Below are 15,922 nucleotides of genomic sequence, written 5' to 3' on the forward strand. Positions count from 1 at the left end.
CTGAATGCTAAAAGAAGTGATAGAAGTGTTCACCGTTTGCCTCTAAGGGAAAAGTGGATCAATGCAATTCGTTGAGACGAAAGAAAGGAATTTGCGATCGCCGCGGGAACTATTGAGGTTTCAGTCGCGACATTTCAGGTTAGAAGAACTTAGAAAATTCGATTAAATGACGAGCTTATGTGCTGTCTGGTTGTGTTCCAGCACGAGTAGCATGGCCAGTACCCAAGGTAAAGAAAAGCTCCACTTCCAAGACATCCTCTGTCTCAAACGAATTTGTTCATGTCCGACTTTGTTCGCGTCCGATCCACTCGCACGGAATCGCACGATCAAATACTACCCAAGTGAATGAAATTCAACTGCCCCCACAGTTAAAGCTATTGAAGGCATTGAACCAAATAAGAACGACTTGAAGCTAAATGTGATCGCTTACACATTTTCTAAGATCTTCTAACCTGAAATGCAGCGAACAAGCTTTTTAAAAAGTTCCCGCGGCGATTGTGAACTTATTTGTTCTCCTTTCTTTCGTCTCAACGAATTGCATCGATCCACTTTTTCCCTTTAAGGCAAACGGTGAACACTTCTATCACTTTTCGTGGCATTCAGAAACACAGCAAGTTGTAGGAGCAGCGAAAAGAAACACAAATAAGCAAGACTTTTGTAGGAAAGCGCTGTCAAAACAAAACACCGAAGCCTGACTAGCCTCGCTTTCATGAAGCTCGTCCCAGGCACCGACCGAGTGGTCCGCCATATTTGCATTCGGTGTATAAAAGGTGCGTCTCTTGAGACACCTGTCTCACTCACCACGAGTCTCTCATATCTCAGTGATTAAAGCATCCAACCGTTATCTGAACGGTCATGGGTTTGTCTTCCGTTGTGGGCTCAGATTTTTTATTTTCTGAGTGATTTAACTCGAGAAACTTTACTTTATCAAGTGACCATTGCACTTATTATCTGTCCTGAGTAAGTTTAATTCAAGAACGCTTCTGTCACAAAAAGTCAAGATTTTGCTTTGTTTTCGATGCGGATCGGATAAAAGTTTTACAACTGGTACCAGTGTTTTGAAATGCTATGATCAAGAACATCTTGACATTCACCGGGCATATATTAAATTTTAACCCAGTTCGTCAACCTATTTGCACTCAAGCGTTGAACGTCAAGATCCTCGCTTGAGACAACCTATCCGCTGCCTAATCAAACCATCTCATATGCTGACATCACCTGTGATAAGAATAGCAAATGGAGAATATATTCCTTAGAAGAAAAAACACATTTTCGATATGAACAAACAACTTACATTTCAAGCTATCAAAAGCATCTAATGCGAGCTCTGAAGGTTAGTAAAATAAATATTTGCTTATGTAGATTTACCTTCGCTGAATTATAGGTAGTGATGATGTTACGGTTAAAAAAAGTCAACTTGTCGCGAAAAAAAATACTCACGACAAAGGAAGATTAACTAGCTAAGTTATTTTCATTTTCTTATTTGAGCTTTAATTCTTGATTTAGAGACGGCTTTATTTTTCCGTTATATATTTTCTTTGGCAGCGAATATATATTCTTTTACCGTGAGCTGATTTTCTTTTACTGTGAGTTTATTTCTTTTCACTTGAGTTCATTTCCGTAGATTTTGCGAGTTTCCTTACAGTATAGGTTGATTTTCCTTTTCGTTTTCCGTGAGTTGATTTTCTTCTGTTGTAATTTGTTCATTATTGTATTTTGTCGTGAGTTGTTTTTCTCTAACCGCGAGATGACTTCTTTTGTCGTGAGTTGCTTTTTCCTTGCCGTTAGTAAATTTTATTTGCCCCCACCGCAAGTTGATTTGTTCTGTCTTGAGTTAATTTCTCTTGTTTGAGCTTGAGTTAATTTTTTTACCGCGATTTTCTTCTGTTGTAATTTGATTGATCTTTTTCCTTTTCTTTTCTCTCTCTCTCTCTCTGTTTTTTTTTTTATTTTACAGTGAGTTAATTTTTTTTTTTATCATGAATTGATTTTTCAGTTTGCAAAGAGTTGATTTCCTTTACCGCGAGTTGATTTTTCTTTGCCGTAATTTTATTTTTTTCCCGTGAGTTGAATTTCTTTTACCGCCAGTGGATTTCTTATGTCTTATAAACCGTACGTTTAATTTGTTGGTCGCTGATTTACCAGAATGGAACTGTTGTAAATTAACGTATTGAAGACCTTTGGCGGTATTTCTGTCTTAAAGCTAACCAGGCAAAAGGCAAATATAAAGTGTGTAAATTGACAGGAAACAAAAAACAACAACAACGTTGATAGTCGGTTATAGGCGGTTTGTTGATTGAATTGTTTACATAACGTTATATAACTTTACTCTGGTGAAAAGCTTAACTAAAGCTGGAGTAAATTTGAAATTTAACCCTTGGACGGACAAGGGGGTGAGGGGAGGGGAAACTTTCAGCAACTGTTCATCCATCCTTTGCGGAAATTTTAATATGTCAACCGTGCGTGTGTCCATGATATTTGACGTTGACATGGCTACGTCATAAATACAAGCAGGTCTTGCCATCTTTTAACATTTTTCGTTATTTTTCCAGTTTTTTTGAAACAGAATTTTACATTCCATAAGCATTCTGGCTTGATCTTGTATCAATTTCCGTTATTTTGTGACTTTCTAAGAAATGTTAAAGTCCAAAATGGCGGATCAAAGATGGCGACTCTTAAAAAATTCTTTGTCAGTCTAGTAGTAGTAGTAAGACTTTATTTATACGCGGAATCGATTCATATTACATGCTTCATCGAGCCGTGTCTCTAAACCATACATTAATTAAACATATAACTAATTAAAATATTCAACTAAATTACCTATCTGTACAAGATAATATTAATTTGGCTAATTTAAATTTGGGAGCCATTTATGAAAAGGGTCTATAAGTTGATTTTTTTTTTCGTAAGTTGATTTTTCTTTTGCTAATAGTTGTTTTACTTTACCGAAAGTTGATTTTCTCCTAACTTAATTTGATTTTTGTTTTTGCTATTTTCTGTTCCTCTTACAGGAAGCCATGCAGCTTCTTATTTTTCTCATCATTCTTGGTGTAGCGGCCGTCACCCATGCTTCCCAGACCCCGGCCAGAGCAAACGGTCTCAGGTTTTTAGGTGCTAGCTATAACATCATCAAAGGAAATCCTGACGGCGGTCAATTGTCTGGGGGTGGCGTCGACCCAGGACTATCTTTGACTAGAAGGGTACTGGGACTGACGTGGGATGACGGAAAGACTACTGTCGATGGAAAGTTTTTAGAGCCAGATCAGGTTAACTTCGCTCATCGCTCCTCCTGCGTCAAGACCACCACAAATGAAGTGATTTCCGGAGCAAAGTCGTATCAAGACAAACTCAAGGTTAATGTGGAAGCCAGCGGTAAATATAAGTGTTTTTTTTTTGTTTGACTGAGGAATGCATCTTATACTTGATTTGGCAAAGCGTGGACTTCGAATTCTTCAGCATTTAAGCCATTGGCGTCTGAGAAATTTTGGTGGGGAGAATCCCGTAAGGACACCTGAAGCAGGTAGCCCAGGCACTGGCCTAGCAAGACATTCAGGTAGCCGTTGAATTGGAGGTTGGCTGGGAGGGTGGTAACAGCAAAGTTTTTGCTGACACGTAGTTTCTACCTTTTCATGATTGGCAGCTGAACTCAGCATTCGTGAGTCCACTAATATTTAATTTACTGTGTCCAGACATGGGAAGGCTTTATAGCAGTCCCCCTTGGCTCTTCCAAACTCCATTGGAGAAGGGAAGGGGAGGGTAAATCCAAGGCAGTTTGTACTCTAAACTGTTCCCTGGCTCAGTACGTTCAATGGACTTTAATTATATCAGGACAGATTGCTGCAGGGAAAATTCCCTTGCATTGCACAAGATACCCAGACCAGCCTAGTGCACCACTTGGTCGTGGGCCGTCTAGCACATACTGAGTTGGTTCTTGCTTTCGGTAAGGCCATATTCTGGCGCCATCTTTCTCCATCTAAAAATAGTTGACTCCGGGATCCATGCTTGAAGGCGGACACAACTGAATTGCATAATGGGGAAGGTCACATTCCGGTCTATGGTATTTTCTCCTTTAACCCATCAGAAAACCACGAATATGTTATTCAGAGCAACGGATATTCAATATAATTTATTTTGTTAATATTTTTTGGTTTATCTTTTACATATAGCTAGTTACGACTCAGGATTATGGAATGTCGCCTTCAGTCTCAGTGCAGGTAAGAAGATTGATTTAACCCTATTCAGACCGGGGGAGGGGGGGGGGGGGGGGCTTTTGAGGCCCGCGCTGACTTTTAACTTTTATAACTTTTTCAAGATTGAACCAAACGCTGCCAAACTTTCTGAGTTTTAATTCCTAAAAAGTATCTGGCAACAATTTGGTAGGGTTGGATGATGTCTCAGGAACTTGACATCACCATGGCAACGGCATTTTGACAGTCATGTTTTCCCAAATTTGTAATTTTGCGTGTTTCCCTGCCATACGGAGGTTGAGCCCGCAATACGAGCGGCGGGCAAAACTGAGTTTTCCTACGTCATCGCTTCAAACATGAAGTGACACTTCACTGTCGACTAAATGAAGTATATGTCGATTTGCCATTGTTTTTCGCCACTCGATGGGGGCTCGAAAGCCGTGTATTTTTCCAAAGCTAATAAAAATAAAGCTCAACACGAACCTTTTTCCTGTCGCCTTGGAACTAGTCTCATTGATATTGAGTTTCATTTGATGATTCGCATCCCAAAACGTTAAAAAACTCACAGCGAAAAAGTTTGTTGGTTAGCGCGTCGTCGGCTGCCCGGAATCTTTTATTTTGCAATTGTCTTTTTTCAGCCGCTGCTCGTCCGCTAGAAATCACTAAAATGTCCATCCATGAAGATGTCGATCTAAAAATAAACGACTTCAAACGATGTACAAATTCTGCGTGAAAAAGCAGTTACAATAACTCTATAGCAAGCAGGACAACTGAAGAAAAAATGAAGTGAAAATACCGGTATTAAAATACATTTTATTTTGAAATATAAAACTTCTACTGAAAGATCTACAGCTTTCAATATGTGCTATAATTATAACGTCAACTGCTACGATTAGGCAGCCAATGTCAGTATCAGTCAAAACCAGTTGAATCCAGTTGTGAGAGGTCACAGGGGAAAAAAATAGGCAAAGAAAACTGGCCCTTATCAGATTCTCCTAAGGTAATAGAATGAATAGACCTTAAACAGTGGCTGTTTCCTTAATGTATCAGAACACCTTGATAAAAAAATATTAATACCGTTTAAAAATAAAATTTATGGCGTACTATCAAGGGACCAGGGTCTGTGCAATAGCAAAGACAGTTTTTTGCTTTTTCAACTAAGATAAAATCCCGGGAATAAAATTCAGTCATCAGCATTGTTTTATGACAGTGCTTATCAGTTACAACTCCAAAATATTGCACCTGTTTCTGATAAAGTAGCACTGAAGTGCTCATAATCTATTAACCAAGAAAACCACCAAATATTGGCACATTAATCTCACAATCAATGATTGTTAACAGCTCTTCACATTAGGGTTTCTGAAGTCATATAAATAGCCACTATCAACTTTTAGAAAATAGCACAAAGTAAATACGTGCGCTGATTGGTTAAAAATTGTGTTTCTATAACTCGATGGAGACACAGACAGTTGTCGTAGACACGGCAATCAATATTCACGGCGCTGAAATAAGCAATGCAAAAACAACAACTAAGAATTGTGCCAAATTTTAATGTTACAGCTGACAAAAACCAGGTTAAGACTAAACAAATATTTGCACACTTGAGCCCGAGCCCGCTACACATTCAAAAATAGTCTGTGAAAGAAATTATCGAAGCGGCTGACCTTTCAAAGAAGTACATGAATTGGCGCAACTTCACTCCATTCTAGGCTTTACAGCACTTCAGAACTATTCACAGCTCCTCAACAGGACAAGATATTCGTTCAGAGTGCCGAGTCAAACTTCTTTTCACAGAAAAATAATGCACTTTCACCTCCAAGGTTCGAGTCGCTCGATCGGCAGCGTCGGTCGTCAAACCATTCGGTTAGGTCGATGAAGCGAAATAAAACCACAATTCTTGACTCCTTCCAGTGCTTGACTTCAGTTAAACCATCGGCTTAGTTATTTCTCATAATTACGTTAATTTTGGGGCCTGTTTTCTTTGTTTGTTTGGCACAAAACGGTGAATTTTAGCCTTCAAGCAAATGTTGAACAGTTGATTTATTTTTGTTCATCGACTTCCTTACTATGATTGGTTAATTATGTTCATGACGTAAAACCGCGAGGTGAAGAGAATCTACGTTTTGATGTTAAATAAAGCGCTAAATATTACTTTGATGTGCGTTATTTTCTTTGTGCTGTTTTCTAAAAGAAATAGAAAACATGTTTTCCGTGTTTCTATCGAGTTATAGAAACACTCGTGAAAGTTTAGGAGAACTCGAAAAAGCTGTGGAAACACTCGTCTATCGACTCGTGTTCCCACAGCATTTCTCGTTCTCCCAAACTTCCACTCGTGTTTCTATAACTCGATAGAAACACGGAACATGTTTTCTATTTCTTAAACAGAAATTCTGAAATCATTAATTTAAGCTTTTTGCAACTGGATTACATCCTTTACAAGGACAATGGCAAGGCTATTCTTATTTTTTTTAAAAATGGATCTACACAAGATGTTATCCATTTAAGATGAAAACTTTTTTGGTTTGTATTAGGGTCTTAACACGCCTGAAAATCTAATTCTATAAATAGAAACAAACAAAACAAACCCTAAAAGACAAAATTCAAATTATTATAGTCAACTCTTGTATTAAAATTGAAGTGATATTAATTTTATACTTAAATTTAACAGTCCCTTAATAAGGATTTCCTAGTATTTAATGAGAATGAATCTTTAGATTTATAGTCCTAAACAAAATTAAAAGCTCTTGCCAAATAAAATGAGACAAAACATAGCAGTTCACAGAAAAATCATTACAATCCTTAAATTGGAGAAGCCTGACTCTAGTTGAAATTCAACAATTGAAAAGTTGATTTAAAAAGTTTAATTTAGTAAATTTCACTCTAAAAAATTTATCACTTCTTAAAGTTAGGATTTCAATAATACATAAGCTTATAAGCTTAGTTTACATTCACAAAAACAAAACAGATTTTGTAATTCTGTAATAATTTAATACACTCAAGATACCACTTTACAAATCACACAAAACAAAGTTTCTACACTACAGTTTCTGCCTGACAAGACCAGTCTACCCGAAATGCTACAACGGTTTGAAAGGCATCCAAATCTAGCGAAGGCCCTAAACCTTGAAAATCCAGACTTCAGCATGTCCTTTTAATTTACTATCCATGACGTGAACTACAGCTGCGAAATGAACAATCTCCACAGTAGCACTCTACTCAAAGCTGGTTAGAGCGGTGTACATAACAGGGGATCAAACTTTTAAATGAGGTGGAGGAGAAAGGGAATGATGTTCGCTTCCTCGTTAAAATGTGCTTGAATCCTCGATGTTGAGTCCAATCGACAATAGCCGTCGGAGTCTTCAAAAGCAACATGAATCTCACCCAGCGATCGCCATTCCAGCAAGTCAGACACGAACAGCATCGCACACTAACTAAAATCATTCGCTGCACTTCGTTGAAAAAGACTGTGAACTCAGTAAAATAAAAAAGGAACGACAACAGAAACCACCACTTCGACTGCGAGCCATGTTGAACATTTTTCGCGCCTCACTTCATGTAATTTCTCTGTGTTTTCCTCGTTCACCACAACCAATCAGAGAGCGTAAAACGTTAGTGACGTAGGAAAACTCAGTTTTTCCCCGCAACCGGCTTCTGATTGGCTAATTTAAATTTTTCTGGCGCGTACCGTATGGCAGGCTGTTAATAAAAATCAACTTAAATGGAATTATTTTTACATTTTTATGGGTTTAAAGCACATTTTTTATTTATTTTGAGTTTTTGGGTGGTTTTCTGGCATTTTGGAAAAAAAATTGAAATCCAAGATGGCGAATCCAAAATGGCGGATCCAAGATTGCGGCCGTTTTGATATCATGATGTAATTGTCACGTGATGTGACGTCACCATCCGACGTGACGTATACCAAAAGAAAGTTTTTCGGACATACAATACATCCTATAAGTTTCATGATGATTGCTTAAATATTCTAGACGTTACATCAGGAGGAGGGGGGGGGGGGGGGAGGCTCTCCCCGGTCTGAGAAGGTCCAAAAAAGCCAACCCCCCTCTTCTACGATGGTAGAGGTATGAATTTGCTTGTACGTCTGAGGGTTAACTGTTTCATGTTGCAGAGCCAAAAGTTTATGTAGTTTTGTCAAGGTGCCCCCATTAAGACCCTCTTAATACACAAAACTTGGTTAACATGTTTAAATCCTAAACCGTCCACGTGGGGGTGTCTCTTTATGGTAGACTTCATGAGGGGCTGAGGTGGCTCAATAACTGCAACGATCTTATTTTAAATCTCCGTCTTTTTCGTTATGTTAGGTTATGAGAGGGTGGAAAAAGAAACATCAAAAAGTCACAAAGTGTTTTTTGAAGAGAAAGAGGTGTGCAATAATGGCACCGCTCGATATAAATTGGACTCAGCTCAAGTTGAGAACTGGCCGGTTACTAAAGACTTCGCAGCTGCTGTGTGTGCTTTACCCGAAGAGTATGACCAGACTGCTTATGGTGCATTTATTGACAACTGGGGAACGGTTAGTTTGCTGATGTAATATAAAATACTTAACTTATCTACTTTTTAGCGGACATTTACTTCGAGCTAGACTACATGAAATACATGATTTTATGTAGCTTGCGACCCAATCCTCTCACAGCTTCCGGTTGAGGAACTTCCTGCCATTCGGTATATCACTTCATCAGATTTTAACGTGAAGGTGAGGGGAATCTTTATTCAATTCTCTTGCAATCACATGGTCAACATAGCGAAGGTATTCCGCCTCCACGACTTGTTTTCTATTACATATACTAATTAAGCATCAGGCGGGTTCTCTCCCACCTTTGCTGTGATAATACCAAGACTTTTCTACAAGTCGAGCACACAGGTCTATAACCACAAAACAGGAAAGCAGAAAAAAAAAAAAACACTTTTAGAAAGTCGGGGATAATACCTTGTATGTTTTCCTTAAAGAAATTTTGACACCTGTTGCCAAAATATCTCAACATGGAAACTTCTGTCTTTGACCTAGCAAACGGAGCTCAGCCAACGTTACACACACACATACCTTACCAATACGTTGCCATTTTTTAGAAGGAGCAAGATACATAACGATAAACGTTTTGTGAATCCTACTGGGGATCATACATTAACCCTCGGACGTACAAGGGGGGGGGGGGGGTGGATGCCACCCCCCCCCCCCATAAGGTTTTTTCCAAATTTTGAGAAAACGATTTACTTTACAGTACTGAAACTTTCAGTAGCTGTTCATTCATCCTTTGCCGAAATTTTGATATGTCAACCATGTGTCCATGATATTTGACGTTGCCATGACAACGTCATAAATACAGGCAGGTCTTGCAAAAAATCGTCATTTTTAACATTTTTCTTTATTTTTTCCAGTTTTTTTTAAACAGAATTGCACGATTTGTTTATTTTAACATTCCATAAGCATTCTGACTTGATTTTGCATCAATTTCCGTTATTTTGTGACTATCTAAGAAAATGTTGAAATCCAAGATGGCGGATCCAAGATGGCGGCTCTAATGACGTCACGTGACGTCATATGACGTCACAGCCAATTAAAATTATGCCATCTTGTAGAGTAAGCTACGGGCTTTCTTCTGAGAGCAAAATAATTTCGCTACGCCTTAATATAACGAAAACTCCGGGGAGGGGTTCCATCCACCCCCCCCCTTGTACGATGGTGGGGGTATGAGTTTGCTTGTACGTCCGAGGGTTAAGTGTTAAGGTGGCATGCAATGAAACTTTCACGAATTAGCACTATATTGTAGCTACCCCGATAATGATATTGGTGGACAATACAATCGGTAAGAAATATTGGTAACTTACCAACGCGAGAAATTTTAGTTTTGACGTCAGCTTACACCAATCCTCCGCCCGTTCTTCCATTCACACAAAAAGGAACCTAACGACCTTACGAGTAGAGGAGAATACAATCTTTTCTTGGCGGGAAATAAGTATAGAAACATCATTTGGCGTGAATTTGGCGTAGTACACGAATATTATTCGCAGGTTTCTTTAAGAGTTACAAGTTTTTTCGTCTTTTTTACTTACTTCACGTCATTAGCCGGGCAAAATTGAGGTAATTCTATCGGTGTCTGCATAAGATTCGTTTAGTAGTGTAGCAGGAAGAAACATAATAGAATTCGACCTACGTTAAATTCAGCAAGGCCACACAAATAAAAAACAAAATTAAGCGCTTATGCTTTGCAAATTATGAACTGCAAAAACAGAACAACTACAAGTTACAAAACAACAAGTAAAAACTAGTATCGTATCAGTGTGCTTGTTGAATTTTCATAATGTAAATTTGGAGCCAATAGTACTAATAGTCGAGTCGATTTGAGACGCAAATTAACGAATATTACGCCGAAATATTTTCGGTTTTGTTGCGAGTTTCTTGTGTTCTCATTTCTCTTAGCGCTAATTGTCCAGGTAAACAGTCCGGGAAACGTCTACAACTATATAACAATTAGATATTTGGTAATTTTATTTTATTTTATTTTATTTCAGGACATCGTTGAGACGGTACAACTGGGGACTAGGAAGACAACTCGCTACGAAAGCTCGTATACTCAAGTTGCGTCATATGCCATGGAAAACGTAAGAATTGTATTTGAAATTAATCTATATCAAACCAGTGAATGAAGATAGTTTCATACCTTTGTACGTATTTCGAGCTATGAATGCAAGAGTGAAGTTTAGTGGACACGAGTTTCCGCCTAAAAGTGCTGTCTTGATGACAACGCCAATAAATTTAATGTTAATGAGTGCGTATATATCTGCTATATTCTCTAGGGGCTTAACGTTGTCATGCGAGGCTTTAAGAGTTTCATTATTATTTAAATGTTCTGGGAAACTTATATAGGAAAAATACACACTAAAAATCACTTGAAAAGTAGCGGCGTTGTCTCCTGTGTAATTATTAAGTTAGATATACCTGATTAAAGAAACGTTGATCCGTGAAATGCATAAACCATGAACAATGCGACCCAAATGTTTACCGGTAAATCTGAAAAAATCATCCCCATCTGTGACAGAATAAACATTATGATATGACAGGTTGCATAGATCATGCTCTTTACGCCCCAAAAGGAGAAAATATCTTGATTATCAATAAATGGAATATTTCTCAGCACACCAATGCTGACTTCCCAGAATGCCATCCAGTCTTATCGTTCAGGGTTAATGCTTATCACAGGGTCAACCTTTCTTCAATTAGGTATACATACACGGAAAGTATGTGCAAGTTTCTATGCAACTTGCATTGTGCATCCTATTAAAACTGCGCACGCTAACTTTCAAGTTTTTTTTCTCTTAACTGAAACTGTCTTTGCCTTGACAGCCACACCAGTTAAAGTTTATTCTTTACTAGCAAAAGTTTTTTTTTTTTTAACAGTGAATGGAGTATTATTAAAAGATAGTTCAACATGTTGTTTTCGATTTACAGATAGACGCATCGGTGTCGGCGTCTGGTGGTTACGGGGGATTTGATGCATCGTTGACAGTTGACGTGAATAAGTTCAAGGAATCCATGTCAGATACATCCAAATTTACCGAGAATAAGGTAGAATTTACTTCTGGAGGAGACAGCTTGCCTGAACCCATTGGAGTGAAGCTACTCCCTATTCACAGCGTTATTACAGACAGTTTCTTCAGTGCTCTAGAAGACAAATATCGTTGTGAGAATTTAGAACAGCGAAGGAACAATGTTAAAAGAGTCTTAAAGGAATATCCAGAGATAGAGAAAGTTACTGCGCCACAAGGTATGATCTCACCTTAAGGACATTCGCGCTCTTTGTTTATGCGCATTCTTACTGCGCACGTAACTCGTGTCGCAACGTCACGCCACGTCATGCATAGTCTTAACACTTTATGAGAAAAGGGGGATTTATCGAGAGAGGACCTCTTAAATCCAGGGTATTTTAAAATCCAATAAAGCGACATTGTTAAAGGTGTTAAGTCACAAACAATGCAACTTGAAAACAATGGAGTTTTTTTTTTCAATTAGTTATCGTCATGCGTGCATAACTCCCTGGCTCGGAGACGTGAAAACAACCACGGCACACGCACGACGTTAAAATGGCGATCTTTACTGACGCCATTGTTTACATTTTGCCTCATTAACACACCACTGTGCAAAGAAAAGGCATCATACCATAAACAAAGTTCCTCCAGATATTTAAAGAGCTTGTGAAACATATATCGGGGAATTTTTCGGCTCTTTTCGTGCAATTTTCAAGGGGATAAAAGCGTTCAAAAACTGCAACATTCGTGGGTGGCAAAAGCGCTAATGAGCCCATACATTCTTTGTCAAATATTCAATTCTCAAACCTGCGTCACAGCGCAATTGTTTTTTTAATACATCAGGCTCAAATTTCAATATTCAGAATTAATAGTTTTGTAGCATGATCAGAAACTGAAGCGCAGATGCTGATGAGGAAATTATTGTAAACAAAGATTCCCCTTTTAACAGACAGACAGACAGAAAGATTGCTTGCTTTATTGATTGATTGATTGATTGATTGATTTATTGATTGATGGAGGGGTTGGTTCATAAATGTTTCACGGTATCACTCAGAGTACGTATAATTTCCAGATCCCACAGTTCGCATTCCTCTTACTTGGCCGTTGGGTACCTATGGTCTCCCCGAGACAACATCAGGATGTCCACAGGGAAAGGATTCAATTTGGCACAAAGGTACTCGTTTCCATGACACCCAGGATGGAGACCCGAGCAACAGTTGGTCAGACCCCTATGACTTGGCTGGATATAAAAATAAGAAAGACATGGAACAGAAGTTTTGCATGAGGACACAAAATCGAACCACACCATACGACCTTCCTTGGCCCAAAGGAAACTATTGCGTTTACAAAAAAGGAAACTGCCCTGAAGGTTGGTGAGCATATTTTTGATGAAGGTAACTTTAATTAATGATTGCCGGAACAGATATGCCAAGTCTCGACGAGGGACTTCATTATGGCAAAAAAAAGGCTAAAGGCTTCCTCCGAACTGCTAGGAATCGGTATTGTCGAAGCGTGAGATATGCAAGGAAATAAAGGATGAAATATTTAAAGTAACAACTTGTTAATTAAAATTGCAAGCTTGTTATGTAGCCAATATAGCTAGAGCCAGAGAGTCTTTTGTAACTCATGTTCAGTGTTTGAGTGTCTAATTGGAGTGCGTAAGGTTCAACTCTTATTGAGAGGACTGAGAGTTTGTTTGTTTGTTTGTTTGTTTGTTTGTGTGTGCAGTTAATTAACTCTCAGAATCTACTGTTCCGTTACGAACTTACAGGGTGGCTCTCAATACTAAGGATGCTTGCCACTAGTCAGAACTAGCGGCCCGGTCCGGTGGTTTTGAATGTAAAATAGACCCAGCCTAGACCCGAGCTGGTGCGAAATTTCGTGTCGTCAATCTGTTCCCAGGCCCTTAGGTCAACCTCGCGCTCGCCTGCGAAAGGAGGAGAACGCCTAGGGACTAGGTTGAAATAGGCCTCTCTTACAAAATATTTCCACAAACTCCACCAGAACATTGTATAAAATTTATGTATTGACTGATCCGGGGACCGCTCAGGAAAAATTAAGTTCCGGGGGGGGGAGGGGTGTTCACTTACATAAAGGAAAGTGCATTTGAAATTTAACATTTAAACGTTCAGCGCTTTAAAGGTTTTGGTACAAGTATTTGTCGAAATGAGAAAAAAACGCTGGAATAAAAAGACGTTGCTCCACAAAACGTTCGATAAAACTACTCGCTGGCCCTGACTACTCATAACCTTTCTCACTATGTTCCCGGGTATGTTGAAGTACCGGCAAATGAGATGTTACCAGAAGGAGTGAAAGCAGAAAAGGCAATTTAACTTTATGTCACAAAATCAATTACCTTTAGAATGGGCTTGAAAACAAACCGTATCGTCTTATAAACTTAACCCATTTGGTGGAATCGAAACTGACCAAAGATGAAACTTGCCTTTTTCATGAAAAGTCTCCTTAAAAAACAAGTTTTTAATAAAGGGCGTGATCCTGTAGTAGCCTAACCATTTTCCAATAATAACTGAAAACCTTGAAGACAACTGTCCGCATTTACTTGTTTCTTTTTGGAATCAACGTTGAAGGCGAGTTTATTTTGACTATAGTAACTGCTGTTACTTTCGTCCTTTAGAAACTAAATCAATAACATGGCTTCCAGAAAAGAAATATTTTCAGTAATTTGTCATTCGTTTTTTCAATCATTATACGTTTTCCTTGTTACTGTAAAAAAGTAGGGGGGGGGGGGGGGCTAAATCCCCCTAGCCCCTCCTTCTGAGTGATCCCTGTGATCTGACAGGAGAAATCTGATTAACAACAGAATTATGTTATGGAATATACCGATAATACTGCTAGTTCTGGCCAACGAAAAGTGCTGAGACAATTTTGGTACCCTTGATGATTCGTACCCTTTTTGTACCCTTGAAGATCCAATTATTAATTTCATACATTGCACCACACAGGTCTCAGCGAGGGGTACGTCCAGTGGGACGATGAAGATGACGACAACGCGAACAATGTCACTGGTTCGCTACCAGACGGCAATTATAATAGAAACACAAGAATCTACTACTGCTGCCGTAACGATGGTTTCGCCACTAACGCCATAAATCTCCCCACTGACTCCCCCTTCGTATTGTTCAAGGGTGAAACTCATGAATGTCAGCTTGTGCATGGAACGAATGTGAGAGAAGAGTGGTTTTATTGGGACAACGAAGACGATTCTGGATATGTAACAGAAACTAAAAGGCCACGCCCCAATTTACAGGAATCAAACAATAATCTTAAAATTCACTTCTGTTATTACACTAAAACAAAATGAAGAATGATTGCCGCGTAAGTGATTAAGCTTAAGATGTGCATTATTTGTGCAGCTTGCCAAGTGATCTTGAAATTTAAAAAAGAACACACGAACGAATCAAGAACAAAACAGCTGATTCAACATTAAATCAGACTTTGAAAACTATAAGAATCGCTTTAAAATCAAATTACCTCGTTTAATTTATGACCGCGTAATTAATAAAAACAACGAAATGCTCGCAGGAAGCAAAGCAAACAGTTTTATGTCAAGAGAATCGAAAAGACAAGCAAGGAAATCTTCTAAAAATTATATTCTGTCTAGTCTAATTATGTTAAGTGTCATTGTCAGTAAGAACCGGGCAAGCTCCACGGATCGAGGTTGCCCGATCCCCTTCAAACTTTCAGCGTTTTTTCTCTATCGGATAAGATTACGATCGGTGCTGTTCTTAGTAAAATAAAATAAATTCCTTCGGATTTTGTCCACTCCCTAGTTTTTGGAGCAAATTAAGCAAGATACGGTGGCAAATTTATGTCAACTTCCACGGCTAATTTTACTAACGTCGGATAACCCTTGATCATTTTTACGACTGTTACGTATTGTCCAGCATATAAACAACTCATTTCTGTAATATAAACGATTTTGGATAAAAAGCTTTACTTTGGCTCGACTCCAAATATTTGCATTTTTTGGTTATCAGATGCAAAGCAATTTTTTGCAATTTTTAAAGCCAATTTTCTCCAAAGTGCGGCAGTCTCTTTTGAAAACAAACATATCTTTTATGAGTCCGTCCATAAGTCTAAATAAATCCGCAAACTCTCATTTGGCAAGTCAAAATCCCGTCGTGTGAACTTCCTCACAAATTGACCTAATTAGCATAATTTGATCTAATTTG

At 38.5% G+C, this 15,922-nt stretch overlaps 1 protein-coding gene across 1 annotated transcript; it reads left to right on the plus strand.

Annotated features, from left to right (window-relative positions):
* Positions 1 to 3,012: 3,012 nt before the first annotated feature.
* On the plus strand, positions 3,013 to 15,373 carry LOC144666477 (uncharacterized). The gene is made up of 7 exons (XM_078527912.1): positions 3,013 to 3,372; positions 4,167 to 4,214; positions 8,507 to 8,718; positions 10,716 to 10,805; positions 11,653 to 11,968; positions 12,802 to 13,098; positions 14,693 to 15,373. Exons 1-7 carry the CDS (start codon positions 3,018 to 3,020, stop codon positions 15,049 to 15,051), a joined length of 1,677 nt encoding a protein of 558 aa, XP_078384038.1. The 5' UTR covers positions 3,013 to 3,017; the 3' UTR covers positions 15,052 to 15,373.
* Positions 15,374 to 15,922: the final 549 nt, after the last annotated feature.

This window comes from Oculina patagonica, chromosome 9, assembly GCF_052425735.1.
Source record: "Oculina patagonica isolate OP01 chromosome 9, crgOcupat, whole genome shotgun sequence".
Lineage (NCBI taxonomy): Eukaryota > Metazoa > Cnidaria > Anthozoa > Scleractinia > Oculinidae > Oculina > Oculina patagonica.

What these genes read in the sequence shown, in the direction of transcription:
- LOC144666477 (XM_078527912.1), top strand. Translation starts at nt 3,018, where the DNA reads ATGCAGCTTCTTATTTTTCTCATCATTCTTGGTGTAGCGGCCGTCACC. An exon ending in GGTTAATGTGGAAGCCAGCG is followed by an intron (nt 3,373 to 4,166) that starts GTAAATATAAGT and finishes TTTTACATATAG; the next exon opens with CTAGTTACGACTCAGGATTA. An exon ending in CGCCTTCAGTCTCAGTGCAG is followed by an intron (nt 4,215 to 8,506) that starts GTAAGAAGATTG and finishes TCGTTATGTTAG; the next exon opens with GTTATGAGAGGGTGGAAAAA.